This window comes from Poecilia reticulata, chromosome 9 (genome assembly GCF_904066995.2).
Source record: "Poecilia reticulata chromosome 9, P_reticulata-male-v2, whole genome shotgun sequence".
Classification (NCBI taxonomy): domain Eukaryota; kingdom Metazoa; phylum Chordata; class Actinopteri; order Cyprinodontiformes; family Poeciliidae; genus Poecilia; species Poecilia reticulata.
Window position 1 is genome coordinate 35,109,606 of NC_088838.1, and position 17,500 is coordinate 35,127,105.

At 46.1% G+C, this 17,500-nt stretch overlaps 4 protein-coding genes and 2 long non-coding RNA genes across 9 annotated transcripts in view; 2 read left to right on the top strand and 4 right to left on the bottom strand.

Moving 5' to 3' along the window:
- Positions 1-1,600, bottom strand: part of nudt18 (nudix (nucleoside diphosphate linked moiety X)-type motif 18) — a 2,768-nt gene extending 1,168 nt beyond the window's left edge. The window contains exons 1-5 of one of the 3 annotated variants that reach the window (XM_081611055.1): positions 1,496-1,600; positions 842-1,014; positions 522-632; positions 354-456; positions 85-262 (exon numbers count right to left, since the gene is read on the bottom strand). In XM_081611055.1, coding sequence (XP_081467181.1) covers positions 85-262; positions 354-456; positions 522-632; positions 842-1,012 — 563 coding nt within the window. In that variant the 5' untranslated portion in view covers positions 1,013-1,014; positions 1,496-1,600. Of the gene's footprint in view, positions 1-84; positions 263-353; positions 457-521; positions 633-841; positions 1,015-1,105; positions 1,472-1,495 lie in introns of those variants that run through there. The other 2 variants (XM_081611056.1, XM_008419466.3) reach the window with 2 other exon arrangements.
- A 133-nt stretch (positions 1,601-1,733) lies between these two features.
- sdhaf1 (succinate dehydrogenase complex assembly factor 1) lies at positions 1,734-4,170 on the top strand. Its single transcript, XM_008419421.3, has 2 exons — positions 1,734-1,880; positions 3,205-4,170. Exon 2 carries the CDS (start codon positions 3,485-3,487, stop codon positions 3,731-3,733), a length of 249 nt encoding a protein of 82 aa, XP_008417643.1. The 5' UTR covers positions 1,734-1,880; positions 3,205-3,484; the 3' UTR covers positions 3,734-4,170.
- On the bottom strand, positions 2,191-2,697 carry LOC103470764 (uncharacterized). Its single transcript, XR_014089067.1, has 2 exons — positions 2,555-2,697; positions 2,191-2,471 (listed from the first exon to the last, which is right to left on the bottom strand). It is a non-coding gene; the product is annotated as an uncharacterized LOC103470764 (long non-coding RNA).
- A 567-nt stretch (positions 4,171-4,737) lies between the features above and the next one.
- LOC145552930 (uncharacterized) lies at positions 4,738-5,901 on the bottom strand. Its single transcript, XM_081611065.1, has 3 exons — positions 5,680-5,901; positions 5,093-5,224; positions 4,738-5,007 (listed from the first exon to the last, which is right to left on the bottom strand). The coding sequence occupies exons 1-3, from the start codon at positions 5,725-5,727 to the stop codon at positions 4,867-4,869; spliced, it is 321 nt and encodes a 106-aa protein (XP_081467191.1). The 5' UTR covers positions 5,728-5,901; the 3' UTR covers positions 4,738-4,866.
- On the top strand, positions 5,837-13,682 carry ercc6l (excision repair cross-complementation group 6-like). 2 transcript variants are annotated; one of them, XM_081611012.1, is made up of 4 exons: positions 5,837-5,973; positions 7,117-7,155; positions 8,767-10,843; positions 12,140-13,682. In XM_081611012.1, the coding sequence occupies exons 2-4, from the start codon at positions 7,127-7,129 to the stop codon at positions 13,517-13,519; spliced, it is 3,486 nt and encodes a 1,161-aa protein (XP_081467138.1). In that variant the 5' UTR covers positions 5,837-5,973; positions 7,117-7,126; the 3' UTR covers positions 13,520-13,682. The 2 variants fall into 2 exon arrangements, with proteins under 2 accessions (XP_081467138.1, XP_008417641.1); XM_008419419.3 differs by lacking the exon at positions 5,837-5,973 and adding an exon at positions 6,435-6,584.
- Positions 6,984-12,140, bottom strand: LOC145552932 (uncharacterized). The gene is made up of 4 exons (XR_014089066.1): positions 11,935-12,140; positions 10,087-11,849; positions 9,827-10,001; positions 6,984-9,676 (listed from the first exon to the last, which is right to left on the bottom strand). It is a non-coding gene; the product is annotated as an uncharacterized LOC145552932 (long non-coding RNA).
- Positions 13,683-17,500: the final 3,818 nt, after the last annotated feature.

A 17,500-nucleotide genomic window follows, 5' to 3' on the forward strand; every position in this document is an offset into this window, starting at 1 on the left:
TCACACCAACAGAATATTCTGGTTACTGATCCGTATGAATACTTTTGACACATCCAGAGGATGGAAACCGGACCAGAACCTGACCTTTGACCTCTCCAGGTGGTCACCGTGGTTCTGGTCAGAGCGTTCGGGTCTGACCTGAGTCCGTAGTCGATGAGGCGCAGGATGTCCCGCCCCCTGAGCGACAGGCTGGACTGTCTGTCCCACCAGGACGCCTGCAGAGACTCCTGGTCCGCCGCCGTCAACGTCTTCATGCTTCCTCCTGACAGACAGGAAGCACACCTTCAGGCTCCGCCCACCTGACCCCCGACCCCTCCCTCCGTCCCTCTGGTGGAGCGGCCGTGACCTCTGACCTGTGATGCGGGCCAGGAAGATGAAGCGGATCCACTGCGGTCCCTGTTCCTGGATCAGCAGCAACGTGATTGGCTGGCAGTCAAAGCCCGCCTCCTCCTTCACCTGGGCGACAGGATCAGGTGACCAAAGGCTGAGTTCCCGTTACCACGGTGACGGGCTGGACTCACCTCCCTCCGCAGCGCCTCCTCCAGGCTCTCCCCCACCTCCACCCGCCCCGCTGGGAGGTACCACTGCTTGTAGCAGTCCGGCTTCGCCTCCTGCACCATCAGCACCTCCTCCTGCGCAAATATGAGTATTATATAAAAATAAAATAGATACTCATGGAGAAAAGATTTACATTGTTCATAATAGGTTAACCTCTTCCTTCCTGGGGAATTTAGTGTTTATCACCTTTTAAATAATTAAAGCAACACGTAAACAACTCTGCGATGACGTCACTAAGCTAATCACCAATGATGCTAATGCTAGCAGCTGTAGCTCGGCTCACCTGCTCGTTGAAAATGACGCCGCAGACGATGTAGGTGACGTTCTTCCTCAGAGTCGCCGGCTTGCTCAGCTCCAGACCCAGGTCACACAGAGTGACCTCTGACCCCTGGCCGCTCAGCAGCTGCTCCACCTGCTCCTCCACCTGCCGCCGCTCCTTCGCCGTCACCTCCATCCCTGCAGGAACGCAGAAACACCAGGAGTTCTACTGGGTCTGCCACACTGAACTGACCTTTGACCCCTCCACTGGACCATTGTGATTGCAAACCATTATGAGCTGCAGTTCTGGAGAGGTTCTGACCCAGTTAAAGGTCAAGATGTTCTGTTGATGACTAAAACCCTCCAAACCCCAACAATCAGAGGTCAGAGGTCATAATATTCTGCCAAGTTGATGCAAGTTTCCTCAGTCAGAAACCCAGAGGCCCGGGGGTTCGGTTCCGGCCCGGTTCTGTCTGATCTCAGTGTTCTGGATGTTAAAGCTGAATCCTTTAGCCTTTAGAAATTGTGAAACAGCCCTTTAACCGACCCAAGATGCCAAAGGGTACCAGAAACCGAACCGGAAGTAGTTTAACGCACTTTTTAACTTGCCGTTACCATGGCAACACGGGCGGATTTTACGGGTACCTGTCAGAAACACCAAACAGATTAAACCACAGACCTGTTTGTATTCGGCTCTGCTCCAGTCACTGCTCCATTCGAAGTCGAACCCGGAAACGAACCCTGTTTCCGGTTCCGGTCTGATATTAAGTTTCACTCAAATTGTTTTTTATTTTTTAAATTTTATTTTATTGCTCAAAAACCAGATGATTCGGTTCTGTTCAATGATGATCTGTAAATTTTAGAATCCTGAGTTTGTTTTTTAGGTGCCACCGGAAGTGACGTGTTTTGTAGTTTTTTTTTCGTTAACTTCCTGTGTTGTAACGCAGAAAAAGGTCACAGAGGAAGCTAGCAGCAGCTAGCAGCAGCTAGCCGCTTCCAGATCTAAATCTTCCATTAACGGACAAATATGAGCTGGTTTTAATCGGAACATCTTCATTAAGCGCGTGAGTTTAAAGCAGCTTCATATTTCATTGTCGTACAGACACATTTTATTGTTTTATTGTGTATTGTTTGGTTAAATATCCCTTTAAGAGTCACCTGAAAGTCTGTTTCTGTCTGATTATCATTTCTGTGTAATTTTATACAAAATAAAGAAAGGGGGGGAAAAGCAACAGAAGATATTATGCAAACTACGGGAGTTTAAGCTGCAGGTACAAATGGGTAGTTAGTTAAAACATCTAGCAGATGACTTCATATTTTCCATCTTAAAATATTTGTGTTACGACCACTTGTGGTGCAATAAAACAACCAATATAAAAAGGACAATATTTATTAGTACAAAATAAGAGGATGTATATTTGCAAAACAATAAGTAAACAAAATAAATGAAAACTATGGAAAAAGAAAATCAAAAGGAACAGCAGGGTGCAGCAACAACTGCAAAAAACAAAGAAACAAAAATTACCAAAACGCCTATTAAATCTTTGAAATATAACCATGCAATTCAATTAAAAATTAAACAAAGCTTACCTGCAGCGTCGATCAACCACACGCCCAGGTAAAGCACTTGTCAAATTACAACATGTAGTGTGGCCCTATATAAAGAACACCAAACACTGAGTTGATATAAATCAAATTAAAAGAGTTTTGTCTTTACAATAAAAAAGCACACACAAACCTGATGACAAACAGTGGAAGGCGTGGGCCAACACACCTGGTCCAACACAGAGGAGATTGACAATCTGCCACCAGTCCCGACAGCTTCCCTTTTATGGGCGCTCGAGATGTGGAGGCAGCGACCCCTGGTGGTTCCACCTGTTACATTTGAATGATTTTTTTTAATTAATAAAAATCTAACAATATTTTAATTTAAAGTAAATACACATGGGAAATGAACCTGTGACTTTACAGTCTGGCACAGCATCACCCAACCGTCCGTCCATGTTGTGTTCAGTCCAACGGATCGTTTCTACGTGATTATGTTACGTTGATGGACAGAGCAGTAAAAGGACAGTCATGAGTTCAAAATAGTTGTTTGATTTATCATTTAACCCAACAAACAAATTAGGGTAGATCATCTAAAATAACAATATTGACCCATAGAGGTCAAAGTAACTGAACTTTACTCAACAAACTGGCAACAAGAACACTGACCGAAACACAGCGTGAACTAAAATGTGCACTTATTTTAGGATACAGCATCATATGATTATGCAAATGAATCCTACACAAAACACACTCTGTAAATTATATCCTGTGTTTAAAAAACTGAACTGAAATCATCACATTTCTAATAATTCATCTCTTCTTCTTGTTTTCCTGCTGAAGCTTCCAGAACCAGAGCGGTGCTGCATTCAGGGTCCAGAACCAGAGCGGTGCTGCATTCAGGGTCCAGAACCAGAGCGGTGCTGCATTCAGGGTCCAGAACCAGAGCGGTGCTGCATTCAGGGTCCAGAACCAGAGCGGTGCTGCATTCAGGGTCCAGAACTGAAGCCGTGCTGCGTTCAGGGACCTCAGAGCTCTGTGATTGGCTGAGAGCAGCAGCTCTGATCCGGGTCCAGGATGTGTGCGGTGTCCGTCTGATCAGAACCATCTCCAGAACCGGGCCATGTCGCGGCACAACAAGCTGCAGAAGCAGGTCCTGGCTCTGTACCGCCACTTCCTGCGGGCTGGGAAGGACAAACCGGGTTTCCTGCCCAGAATCCGGGACGAGTTCCGGGAAAACGCGCGCATCAAGAAGACGGACGTGATGCACATCGAGTACCTGTACCGCCGCGGCCAGCGGCAGCTGCAGCAGCTCAGGGACGCCAACACCAAGCAGCTGGGCTCCTTCTCCAGAGGCAGCGAGCCGGGCTGACCAACAGAACCACCAGAACCATCTAATGCATGCCTCACTGACTGGACCAGAACCTGCCCACAGCAAGAAACTTTCCTCTGTTACTTAGTAAAACATTTAACCAGCAGCAGATCCGTCAGAATCCACAAGTTCTGCTGGTTCTGGAAGGTCCAAGGTTCTGGTTCCTGCTGCGTGCCGAGTCAGAGTCACATCCTGTCGCTTCATCGCCTGATTTATTCTAACACAAGATCAAAAATGAGAAAAAAAACTTGATTCTGTTGGAACAGATTCATCAGAACCATCAGCTGGTTCTGGTTCTGATATAACCAGTAAAATGTCTGAGAATCTTAAATCAGCTTAGATATGAAATCATTGAGCTTCTCATCTGCTAATATCTCCAGATTTATGAGATGGACCTCTGTGATTTCAATCTCTGTACAATAAAATATTGATGTTTATCAATTTATAATTTATTGAGAAAAAGATAAAATCCCCTCTCAACATTATTAACATTTAAAACTGGAATCCAACAATCGAAGAATAGTCCACTATCGTCTACGTCAGATATAGAAGCCATGATCGGCTCTCGTACTAAAAACTTTTAAAGCGTCGCTATAACTGTTCAGTTTTTCAGATTCTTCATGGAATCATTGAGTTTTGGCACTAAAGCCTGAAACAAACCGACCGTCTGTCTGTCTGTCTGTCTGTCTGTCTGTCTGCAGGCCAGTCCTGCTGCTGCGCCTCATCTTGGTAAACAGAACTTCTGGTGTGGTGAACTTTATTCTCATCACAGTAACATAAAAAAGTACAAACCCGTAACATGCGCTGGTGACGGTGCCCCCTGGTGGATTGGCATAAAATAACAGTTCTCACTGTTGTAACTAGAGGGCAGAATAAAGATGGAAGAATGATTCAGAAGATCAAAACAAGTTTTCTCGATGAAACTCGGTTGTCTTATCCAACCGTCTCCATGGTGACGGTTAGAAACAAAACCATGTTGGAAAACACAAACATAATAAACTCAATTATTAAAGAACAGCTTCTGTTTATTTCTTGATTAGAGTAAAAGATAAAACATGTTTTAAGGTTTAAAGATGGAAAAAAGCGACACAAAGAGGAGCTTTTATTGTGAAATGCCTTGACTTCCTCTCCGGTCAGAGTAAGGGAGCGGACTCCAGGGCTTTGACCCGCGCTGCGAACAGAAGAACGTTCTTCTCCACCTCGGCGTTGATCTGGGCTTGCGAGGCCCGCGGGTTCTTCTGGAGGAAACCCGCGATGCTCAGGGTGCATTCCGTCTGAACAGAACCAGAACCAGCATCAGGACCGCTGTTTGTAAAGGAAACATCTCACCTGAGCGGCTTCCTGCAGCCTGACGCACACCTTGTAAGCGTCCACCTGGTCCTGGCCGGTGATCCGGTTCAGCAGCTCGCGGCCCACCTGGACCCCCGTCACCGCTGCCAGCAGCTTCCGGTCGGCCTCCGACTGCGACGAAAGCCAGCGCAGCAGCGCCACCTGCAGCCCACATACAAACATTACACCTGAGTCTGGAAAACCTTTATGTAGGTTCCGACAGACCCAAACCGACCCTGAACCTGGAATCACACTGGACTCTTTAATGGGTCAAAGGTCACAGATTTTTAGAAAAGGCTAATTGACCCAAACACAGATGGAACCAAAACTGATGGAAATGGGAAGAAATATAAAGTCTTGATAAAATAATGAACTATTACAGTTTTATGCGAAATATTTGTTTTTGCTTTTGTGTGTAATCTATAAAACCGGAAAGAAATCAATCGTACCACAATGAGTATGAAATGGTTTGTTTATTATTGTTTTTTATAGCTTAATACAGATGAATGTGTCTTATATAAATAGTTAAAATAGAATATTGTTAAATATAGATTTTGGCTTCTGAATAAAGTAATAAAAAGAACATATTAAGTTTTAAAGGTTACTAATATTCTGACCTGCTGGAAAAGCTGCGCGTTGCTCATCTGTCCTCCAGAACCGAACATGGCGGCCAAGCGGACCGATAAATCTGATGATTTATAATAAAATAAAACCCGATAATAACATGTGAAGTTGTTGACAGCGGCTGAAGCTCACAGTTCGACAGAAAAACCACGAAAAACACGGAGAAAACCTGCTGTAAAATACGGCTTCCTGTTTACTTTTTTGTCTTCTTCTTCGCTTTGATTGACACACAGAGGCTCACCAGCGCCACCTCCCGCAGCGACGGGCTCCAACTTCTTTAATGAAAAGTAGGTAAAGTCACATTTCATCCAGATTGGTATGACCTCCCCTCAGTCTCATCGTTTTTTAAATTCTCATCTGTGTCTCTCACTAACATTTTTATTAATACCGATTTTTGTATTTTGTTCTGGAATCTGTCTGCGTTGATTTGGCTCCTGCAGATATAATATATCCATAATCCATGTTTTTTTTGTCAACAAAGTTATATATATATATATATATATATATATAGGAGGTTTCCTGTGAAACCTCACAGGAAGTACGTCCATAATTTAGTGTGACTTCCCAGTTACTCCAGTTTTCATTCGACTCTTACCTGTATTAAATTTTAATTTTAATTTTTTAACCTATATCTCCTTTCTGATTGGACAACGTGAGTTCTGCGTCACGACAGCGTGCTCTCTGATTGGCTGTCTTGAATTGGCGGGGGGAAGAATCTGCTTCAAACATGAAAACATCACATCTCTCATTCAGGAAGTTTATTTGAGGAAGCAGCTGCTGATTTGACGTTTAGAAGTTAAAGAAACAATAAAGTAGATTTTAATTTGTATGAAAACATGAACATGGAGGGCTGTAAGGATGACGCGGAGGTGTCGGAAGTTTCTGACAGGCTGGAGAAGTAAGTGAATGATTCTAACAGGTGTTTATTTGAACGGCGTAGTTAGCATCGCAGCTAGCTGATGTTCACATGGTTTATAATGGAGGAGCTAGTTAGCGGCTAACTGTTGCTAGCAACAGACCGAAGACTACGCGAGAAGAAGCCTGATTATTAAAATACATACTTTGAAACATTTCTTAATGATTAATTTAAAGAAACCTTTAAAGCTAATGCTCAACTCTCACCGGAAGAGGAATCTGTTTCAGGTGGTTTGGATGCAGGTTAAAGTAAATGTAAAGTCATAAAACAACATTTCTGTCCTGCAGACATTAAATATGACTTTAAATCAACAGCTAGTGAGTCTGAATCGATGCAGCTGGTGAGCTGCTGAATGAAAAACTGACCATAAATACATAAAATGAGCAACAAGCAGCCATTTATTGTAAAATCAGAACAAAAGAAATATTTGATCTTTGAGCTGTTTGGTTTCCAGTTGGGTCTGGATGTGTCCTCTGGTTCGGTTCTGGTTCTGACCCAGACTCTGTTTTTGCAGATCTTTGTGTATGGAGGACCAGATGGAAGCATACAGCAGGTAATGAAATGTCAAAGTTTCACATTTAATTTTTATTTATTTTATTTTTGTCTTCCTATGAACATAAGTTTATAACATTCTCCAACTTCTTCAATTTGTTTCAGCCATTTTTCTAATATTCTGAACACGAGATCAAAATAAGCAGCTCAGACAGGATTCATGCCTGAACCACTCTGACTCTAAATGTAGATTCATTCAAGCTCAATCTGTACATTTTTTATATTTTAATCTATTTGTTAACATTCCCAGTAGAAGCACTTTCATGGTAATTTAACCAGAACCAGTTTAAAGAGCACCAGTCCAGTTCTACCTGAATTTAACAGATGAATGAGGGACTTTTAGGATTTTTGTCAATCAAAACACTGGTGGATAAAAGATTATGTTGCAATAAATGAAAACTAAACATGATGGTTAAACGGAGAATTACCCTAAATAAAATATAAATTTTACCACCTGTTAGTGAGGCAGTAAATTCACTTTAAGATAAAAAACGTTTATATTTCCGTCCAGTTTGAATTGAGTTGTGACTGAAAAGCCTTAAGTTAATTAAAACCTTTTGTTTAGTGCAGCACAGAAAGCTGCTAAATTTGAGTCATTAAAAAACTGAAATTATGTTTTAAGGCCAAAACTGCAAGAAGCAACTTTTTCAATAGACCTTTGTTCAGGTAAACAGGTGAGTTTTCATGTTGGTCTATTTACTGTGAGCCTGGAAACACATCAACTCTTTATTGTTATATAAGTCACATCATTATCTCAACATTGTCAGATGTTTTTCTGATGTGATCCAGTTTGACCTGAAACCTCACAGGAAGTATGAGCCCTGAAACGGCTGGTGGACTGTTTCACTGTTTCACTGTTTCACTGTTTCACAGTTTCACAGTTTCACTGTTTGACTGTTTCACCGTTTCACTGTTGGGCTGGTTGATGAGATTCTTCAGACCTTCAGGCCTGTCAGTCTGCACAAACATGAAGTTACTGATGGTTTAGTGCTGATGTCAGTGTGACATCAGGTTTTGTAACAAACCTCAATTTTTTAAATTCTTCAAGGTAAATTATCTGCCTCCAGACTTTGTTAAACTATGTTTTACTATTTAGTGCTGTGCTAAGCCAGGTTTGGAGTTGATCTATTGAACTGGGTGCATGTGGGCCAGGCACCGATCACGCCGTCCCTGTCCTGCGCCTTAGCCTCACACCGTCACAGCGAGTTGGTTAATTAATTAATTACATTCCCTTTGGGATCAATGAAGTCTTTTTATTTATTTTTTCAATTTGCACTCGATGCAAACTTTTAAATGTGCGACTATAACTTGGTGTGGAGTGCTTCAGACTCTTCATGGACTCATTTTGAGTTTTGGCACTAAAGATTAAAACAAACTGTGGTGGCGTCAGGCGTGTCCTGCTGCCCGGCTTGTTCTCACCGTTGGTACCGGTCCAGTTTGGACTAGAGGTTCTGCTCAGGGGTGTGTGTAAATGAGTTTTTTAGTCATCTATTAACCTGTAACAGTAATAGCTCAGTATATTTTAGTTAACATGGACAAAGATTATTCAAAACTCTGAAATCACATTCAGATCATTCTAGGAATCGTGAAGCTCCAGTTCTTTGTGTTTCAGGTTGATTTCAGACGGCAAAGCTGTTGCCAAACAAGGAGACATTCAGGAAGCTCTGAAGCTGTTCAAACAGGCGTTCAGCATCCACCAAACCCCCAAACTGGAGAGACGAATAAAGAAGATCGAAGAACTCCTGGCCGAGAATGACTTGGAGGACGAAGACGACGAGTTTGTCAACGTGAACAATAGCGGCCTAATGCTGTTTAAAGAGCTGTATGACAGGCTGTACGACTATCAGAGAGACGGAGTTTCCTTCCTGTTCGGCCTCTACAGGGACGGCCGGAGAGGAGGAGTTCTGGCGGACGACATGGGACTCGGGAAGACCATCCAGATCATCTCCTTCCTCTCTGGCATGTACGACAATGACCTGATAAAACACACTCTGCTGGTCATGCCAACCTCTCTCATCACAAACTGGGTCAAGGAGTTCAGCAAATGGACTCCAGGAATGAGGGTGAAGGATTTCCACGGTGCCAGTAAAGCAGAGAGGACCAGGAGTTTGGAGAAAGTTCAGAGGCGAGGAGGAGTGATCATCACCACCTACACCATGCTGATGAACAACTGGCAGCAGCTGGCCTCATTTCAGGGGAAGGAGTTCTGCTGGGACTACATGATCCTGGATGAAGCACATAAGATCAAAAACTCTTCCACCAAAACGGCAAAAAGTGCCTACGCCATTCCGTCCAAGAACAGGATTCTCCTGACGGGAACGCCGGTCCAGAACAACCTCAGGGAAATGTGGACCCTCTTTGACTTTGCCTGTCAGGGAACTCTCCTGGGAACAGCCAAGACTTTCAAATCAGAGTATGAGAACCCCATCACCCGCGCCAGGGAGAAGGATGCTACTCCTGGGGAAAAGGCTCTTGGCTCCAGGATGTCTGAGAACCTCATGACTCTGATCAAGCCCTACTTCCTGCGCAGAACCAAATCAGAAGTGCAGAAGAAGAAGACTGGTGGAAAAGAGGCAAATTCAGACCCTGATAACCACCAAAACCCCCAGCCAGCCTCTGGGGCGGTCATGCCCAAACTCACCCGAAAGAATGACCTGATCGTCTGGACTTACCTGAGTGCCGTTCAGGAGGACATTTACAGACAGTTCATCAGTTTGGACCACATCAAGGAGCTGCTGATGACCACCAGATCACCTCTGGCTGAATTAAACATCCTGAAGAAGTTGTGTGACCATCCGAGACTGTTGTCTGCCAATGCTATTGCACAGTTAGGGCTGGATCAAAATCCTGAGGGGGAAAATGATGAGACTGATGTAAAGAGTATCGCAAACATTTCAGATGAAACTTTGATATCAGAATCTGGAAAGCTTGCCTTTCTGTTGGCTCTTCTGGAGCGTCTGAGAGAGGAAGGCCACCGAACGCTGGTCTTTGCTCACTACAGGACAGTCCTCGACATCCTCCAACGGATCCTTGGCAACAGAGGGTTCAAACTGCTGAGACTGGATGGAACCATCACCCAGATCACAGAACGAGAAAAACTGATCTCTCGGTTTCAAACAGACAAACGTTACTCCGTGTTTCTCCTCACCACTCAGGTTGGAGGAGTGGGCATCACCCTGACAGCAGCAAACAGAGTAGTCATCTACGATCCGAGCTGGAACCCTGCCACAGACGCTCAGGCTGTCGACAGAGCGTACCGCATTGGCCAGACAGAAAACGTGGTGATCTACAGACTGATAACCTGTGGAACGGTGGAGGAGAAGATCTACAGGCGGCAGGTTTTCAAAGACTCCCTGATCCGGCAGAACACCGGAGACACCAAGAACCCGTTCAGGTACTTCAGCAGACAGGAACTGAAGGAGCTCTTCACCCTGGAGGACCCAAGGTCTTCAAGCACCCAACTTCAGCTGCAGGATATGCACTCCAGACAACGACGGACGGACCCAGCTCTAGATCAGCACATCGCTCAACTGTATGCTATGCACATGTTTGGGATTTCAGACCACGACCTCATGTTTTCCCTTGATGTGAACCATGATGAGGACCCTGAAGACCAGGAGGCGTGCCACTACATCGAAGGGCGGGTCCAGAAGGCTCAGGAGCTGATGAAGGCAGAGTCTGAGCTGCAGGTGGGTCAAAGATTAAATCATGTCTATATGGAATCACAGCTTGGGAGTCTGACAGCTCAGATTAAGCTAAAGGTCAGATCTATTAGAGGCCTCCAGACGTTCTGCTCAGCCCTCTGAAGGTTCCACCACAGCTTTCCGTCACCATAATGTCAGGACATTGACCAAGCAGCTGCAGCACATTCATTCTTCTGTCTCCCAGCCATTCTGTTGTAGATTAGCTGCTGTATTTGGGATCATTGTTCTGTTGCCATGCTCCCTGCAGGGTTGACCCAGTTTGGACAGAAGAATCTATGATCCACTCTGAGTCTTTAGGGATCTCAGAGAGACACCTGGCCTTGGCTGTCGCTCTATAATAGGGCCCAGCACTCCAGGCCCCCTCCTCCCTAATATATGCAACACCACAGTTCAGCAGGTTCTCTGGTGAGCCGAACCAGTACAGGCACTGAGCTTCTGCAGTATCCCCCATCCCACCTTATAGCCCAGTGGCAAACACCATGGGATGGAGAGCCGGGGCTCAGAGGGGTTGGTTTGGTTCTCATGCTCCTGTACTGGTTCGGCGCGCTGACTGTAGCTGTGGGGGATGACCTGGTATATCTGATGGCGGTATGGGGCAGACTGACCTTTAGCTGAGAAGCTGTTAGTGCGGATGCTGAAGCTCTGCCCGGAGTGGTGGGCTGTCACAGGCACCACTGAGTCTGGGGATCTGTCGGGCAGTTTGGGCGCCAGACAGATCCCCATCGGGGGCTGAGCAGGCCTCCGATGGGGATCCATGCCTCTTGACCCCTAGGGGTCACCTCTAGTAGAGGGTAATGTGCCCCGGTCCATCTGAGCTCTGGCAGCCATCTTGGGGGCTAATCGGGGGTCTCCCTTGGCTGTAGGGACACTGGGTCACAGGGGGCAGAGTCCAGGGCTTTACCTGCATGGAGGGTCACCCTCTATCTGTGGGTCTTTGGCCGGGAAGCAGCTTCTGAAGTCGGTTCCACCAGATCTTTGTTGCTCTTGGTGCCTGGAGGCCCGAAACGCAGAAACACGTTAAAAACTTACTGACCAGGTTCTGTAGCGCCAAAACAAAAGAAGCCTCTGCATCAAACCTCCACTGATGGCTAATGAGAGGTCAACTACGGTCCAGCATCTAAGCTCAGTCTGGCAGCCATCTTGTTTCTAGAGAGAAGTTTCTTTAACCTTTAAGCTGAGGCCTGTAGAGATCTGGGGTTTCTGGTCATGTCTTCATGTTGTGACCTTTGACCCTGGGCTGATCCTGCTGTTCTCTTGCTGATGGTGGTTCTGTTCCTGCAGATGCAGCTGGCGGCGAGCATGGCGTCCAGCACAGAACCAGCCTGGCTGAGACAGGCGCCGGACAACACCAGGCGCCGGTCCAACGAGAAGAAACCAAGGAACCCAATGCCTGGACTTCCTCCTCCACTTCCTGACCCCAACGTGTCTCTGGAGGGGGTGGATATGGACCGGTCCGGTTCTGGAGGAAAGCAGCTCCATCAGGAGTCCAGCAATGAAGTCATTGATCTGTCTGGAGAGGCTTCTGCAGAACCAATGGGCGGCTCTTCTGGACCGGACGCCAGTCTGATTGAGATCACAGCAGACGAGAAGCCCGACGGGCCGACCAGAACCTCTGAGACCAACCAGCAGAACCTGAGCGACTCGGACCTTCAGCAGTATGACGCCTCCAGACTGAGTGCCGGGCTCGAGTCTTCTCACGGAAACTTCAACCTGGAGCTGGAGGACAGCGACGAAGACGAGGGTCTGGATGCTGCCGACACCGAGGAAGAGGAGCAGAACCTTCTGACCGGTGCCGACACCGAGGAAGAGGAGCAGAACCTTCTGACCAGTGCCGACACCGAGGAAGAGGAGCAGAACCTTCTGACTGAGCTTCAGCTCAACGGCAGCTTCAGCGTCCACAAGTCCCTGACGGAGAGTCTGTGCAGACAGACCGGCGTCTCGGGTCTGGACCAGTCCACCAACGGGACCGCCAACAGGTCCGCCAATGAGTCCATTGTGGGCACCAAGAGGAAGAGGGCAGCAGTGATTTATGACAGTGATGAAGAGGAGCAGCAGCTCATCGGCTCCTTCCAGGCGCTCGGATCGTCCACACCCAAAATGTCTCCACCCAGGTCCAGACGGAGCGTCGCAGGAAACACGTCTGTGGTCTCCAATCGCTCCCGGCTCCAGCTCGTCATCCAGGACTCAGACGAGAGCGATGAAGAGGAAGCCGAGAAGGTGCTGGGGATGAACTCTGAGCAGGAAGTGACGGCTGGAGAGACTCTGCATACAGAGGAAGAGGAGGATGAGGATGAAGAGGCGTCGGAGCAGTTCTCTACAGCGGGCGGCGACAGCATGGCGGGTTCTGCTCAAGATGAGCCTCGGCCGGAGGAGGAGCTGAGTTGCCATGGTAACGGAGCATCGCCCGAGCCCCTGAGCCTGGAGGAGTCGAGCGTCGAGGCGGAGCTGGCCTCCGGCGAGCAGATGGACCGCTGCGCCGCGTCTGGCGCCGACCCGGAGAGCTACGAGTCTCTGGTCCGCAGCGGGAAGGAGAGGATCAGCCAGAACCGACCCGACGACGCGCTGGACTTCTTCCTCAGAGCCATCGACCTCCGACCCGGCGACCCCGAGGTCCAGCTCATCACCATCCAGCTGTACCGGCAGCTCAGCCACAGGCGGTAGCAGCAGAACCGCCCAGCGGCCCGGAACCAGCAGGAAGCCGGCTGGTTCAGGTAGATGGACTCTGATCGGCCTCTACCTGAACCAGGAGTCGGATGTTTCTCTCCTGGACGTTTTCTGGATTAAATGTAAAAATATGAAATAAAGTTGTGACTAAACCAAAATGTTTAATATTTTCCTGATTCTTCACTTTCCGTAAATAAAGCTTCAGTTTTTGGATTCCCCTGATTTCTCTGATCAGTTCCCAGAATCCTTTGCTGCTCCAGGATCGTCTGGAATATTTTTAAATCTGTAAAGATGCTGATCTGTTTCCAGATCTGGATTCAACCGGAGATCAGCAGCAGAACGTTTCCGGGTTCATTAGAACCGGACGGGTTGGACTTGAATGTGAACCAGTTTTGAACATTGTTCTGAACGTGGATCCGGTCCACGTTCCGGACAGAGTCCCGGTTTGACGGCGTTTCAACTGAAGTCCTAAAGGTTAGAAAAGGGTTTTAATGGTTTGTTGTTTGTTACTCTAGTTTTCTTTTCACTGATGTAAAACACCTGGAAATGCCTTGCTGCTGAAAAGTGCTATACAAATAAAACTTGAACAGAACCGAGGAACAGAAACTAACCGGACCGGGTCCGTTTTGCTACAGAAAGACGTTCGGTTTGGTTTCTCCATGTGGATCCAAACCTGGTTCTGATCCAAATAAAACCAGACCCAAAAACTAAAGTGGAAGAAGTGCAAAGTGAACTCCGGGGTCGGAACGAGCTTCCACTTCTCACTGCAGCCATCATAAAATATTCACCGCATTATTAATATCCTGTTAAATTAAACATTTAAAGTGTCTCCTGTTTAAATCATTCAGGACTCTGGTCATAAAACCAGGAACTGCTGGTTCTGTTTGTCTAGCAGCAGGTACCGGTCCCGGTCCAAATCACCTGATGTTGATTCCAACAACTCCGGGACTTTTTCACTGCGTTCCCAGTTATTGGGCCTTTTGGCGCCACCTGGAGGACATTACTCGAACTACAGGGACATGCGCATCGGGCTGTAAATACCTTTTTTTGTACAATTGTAAATAAACTGAGTTGCTTCCTTGATTGTATTTGATAGAATGAAAGTTTCTAAGTGTTTCCATCGCCCTCTGTGTTTACAGTAGCTACATGAACGGAGAAAGCCTCATGGATTTAATTTTACTTATTCAGGAAACGACTAGCTTCCCGTTCCTCTTATTGCAAGAAGTCAGATTTCCCGAAGCGTCCATGCATGAGCAGTTTTCTGGATTAATGCGCCATGTTTTGTCTTTTCTGGGTCTGAGTCCCTGATGGACCGTCTTCTCCAGACCTGCCTTAATGAGACATCCAGATGTGAGAGAAGACGGTTATTCATCTCTTATGTGGTTTAATTGTTTTAAATATGGAATTAAAACCAACTTTATGAAGCTTATATATTCAATTCATCTTATAAAAAAATATACAAATTACTTTATAGGTTCAACTTTAGATTTAATTCATAGTCAGCCCAGTTTATTCAGCGTGAGCTCAAACTCGGTGTTCATAGAAAAATGAAATGGCTCCAAATGATTGAATTTCCAGCAGCAGCTCCTCAGACGGTTCAGGTGCCACTGATGACGTTTCTGCTGAGACTCAGGAGAGTCTGACTTTCATTAGGATCACGGTGAGAACAGCAACTGATCTGAGAGCAGGAACCAGTGGGAACCATTTACCACTGGCTTAACTTTTCCTCAAACTCACATCAATCCAAAAGAAAATATGTTCCAACATGGAGAACCGGACGACTTATTATTTTCTAGTTTTACCTCAACGTTTCCCCTGGCGGCCGCCATTGAAGGCCGCTGATTGGCTGAGCCGTTCACATTCATTTGGGGAAAATAAACTTTTAACTGGTAACTTGGTCAAATGTTTTGTTACCTGGACGGTCAGCAGCGGACACCTGGCCAGGTGGAGGACGGGGGAGGCGCGCGCACCTGGCGGGACACGTCACGCGAGTTTGGGTGATAAAAGTCAAAAATTACAAAAATATGAGACATTGATGATGCAGACTTATAAATCCAGAAATGGGGCTGACGCTGTACACTGTAAAACAATAATGGTAATTTCACATGGGCTTTTTTTACCTGAAAAGTTAAAATGGCGGGAGCTCGAGCGCCACCTGTCAGCCGCGGAGGTTTTAAACTGAAATGATCAGACATTGATTACAGATATTGGACATATTGGCAGCCTGACCTGATGGTGTGTTGATGTTTAACAAAGTCTGGAGGTTTGAAGTTCATCACGAAGCTTTTTGCTCGTCAGGTTATAATAATAATTATTAAACTGTCATAATTAATCCAGATTTAAACATTAACTCAGTTTACTGATTTACTGGTTTCTGTTCAGACTCTGCAGGTCTGAAGAGCTTTGACTAGGCCGTTCGGTTGGCTCTGATTTAAACCATCCCATAATATTTCTGACTGGGTTTCCTCCACAACTCTAGCTCCGTCCATCTGACCTCTGACCTCCAGTTTTTAGGTTGTATTAACTAATTTAATGGTTTAATTACTTGTATTGCTGCTGTTTGTAATTTTTGCTTCGTTGAAACATGATTATGAAATGAGATCTTGGATCTTAAATGGAAACTTCTTATAAATAAAGGTTAAAAACGGCCCAGCTTCCCCTTCCTGCTGGATTAAAGGCTCCCCACAGCATGATGCTGCCACCACCATGTTTGGGTTAGTTTTCCACCTGCATTTAAACCTGAAAGCTCAGGTAAAGATACGTCAAATCCCAGCCAATCAGAGCCCAGCATCTCTTCTCTTCCACAGGTTTGTTTGAATTTCTTCTCGGCGCGTCTCAAAGGGGCGGAGCTCCGCTGGAGGAAGCGCTCGCTTTGCCTCACAGCGCCTCGCGGGAAGAGCAAGAGATTTATGCCCAGTTTAGTCACGAGAGAAAAAAACAGCCAATGAGCTCTGGTTCAACATGAGTCCCTTCAAAATAAAAGCTCCGCATTGGTCAGTTGGCTATCTATCTATCTATCTATCTATCTATCTATCTATCTATCTATCTATCTATCTATCTATCTATCTATCTATCTATCTATCTATCTATCTATCTATCTATCTATCTATCTATCTATCTATCTATCTATCTATCTATCTATCTATCTATCTATCTATCTATCTATCTATCTATCTATCTATCTATCTATCTATCTATCTATCTATCTATCTATCTATCTATCTATCTATCTATCTATCTATCTATCTATCTATCTATCTATCTGTTGTTCTGTGAAGTTTTATAAGATTCAGGGCTTTAGATGAGCCAGAAAACACCGGAATGAAATGAAACGGCTTCATTTCCTCCTCCTGGTCTGGATCAGGACTCCAGAACCTTAATGACCCGGTTATTCTGTCCAGGTGGTTCAGCAGCAGGAACATCTGAAGGTAGCAGGACTGGAGTTTGACACCTGATTTAAATTCACCTGGAGATGAAAACTAACCTCTGACTCAGGTTTGTTATTGTCCCTTTTGAAATAAATAATAATAATATTAATCATTTTCTTCATCTTATCCGGGTCGGGTCTCGGGGTCAGCAGCCTCAGGAGGCCCAGACTTCCCTCCCCAGCCTCTTCCAGGTCCTCCAGGAATCCCAAGGCGTTCCCAGGCCATAGAGAGACATCGTCCCTCCAGCGTGTCCTGGGTCTCCCCTCCTCCCGGTGGGACCTGAACTCCTCACCAGGGAGGCGTCCAGGAGGCATCCTGACCAGATGCCCGAGCCTCAACTGGCTCCTCTCGACGTGGAGGAGCAGCGGCTCTACTCTGAGTCCCTCCCGGATGACCGAGCTTCTCTCTCTAAGGGAGAGCCCAGCCACCCTGCGGAGGAGGAAACCCATTTCGGCCGCTTGTACCCGTGATCTCGTTCTTTCGGTCATGACCCAAAGCTCATGACCATAGATGAGGGTGGGAACGTAGATCGACCGGTAAATCGAGAGCT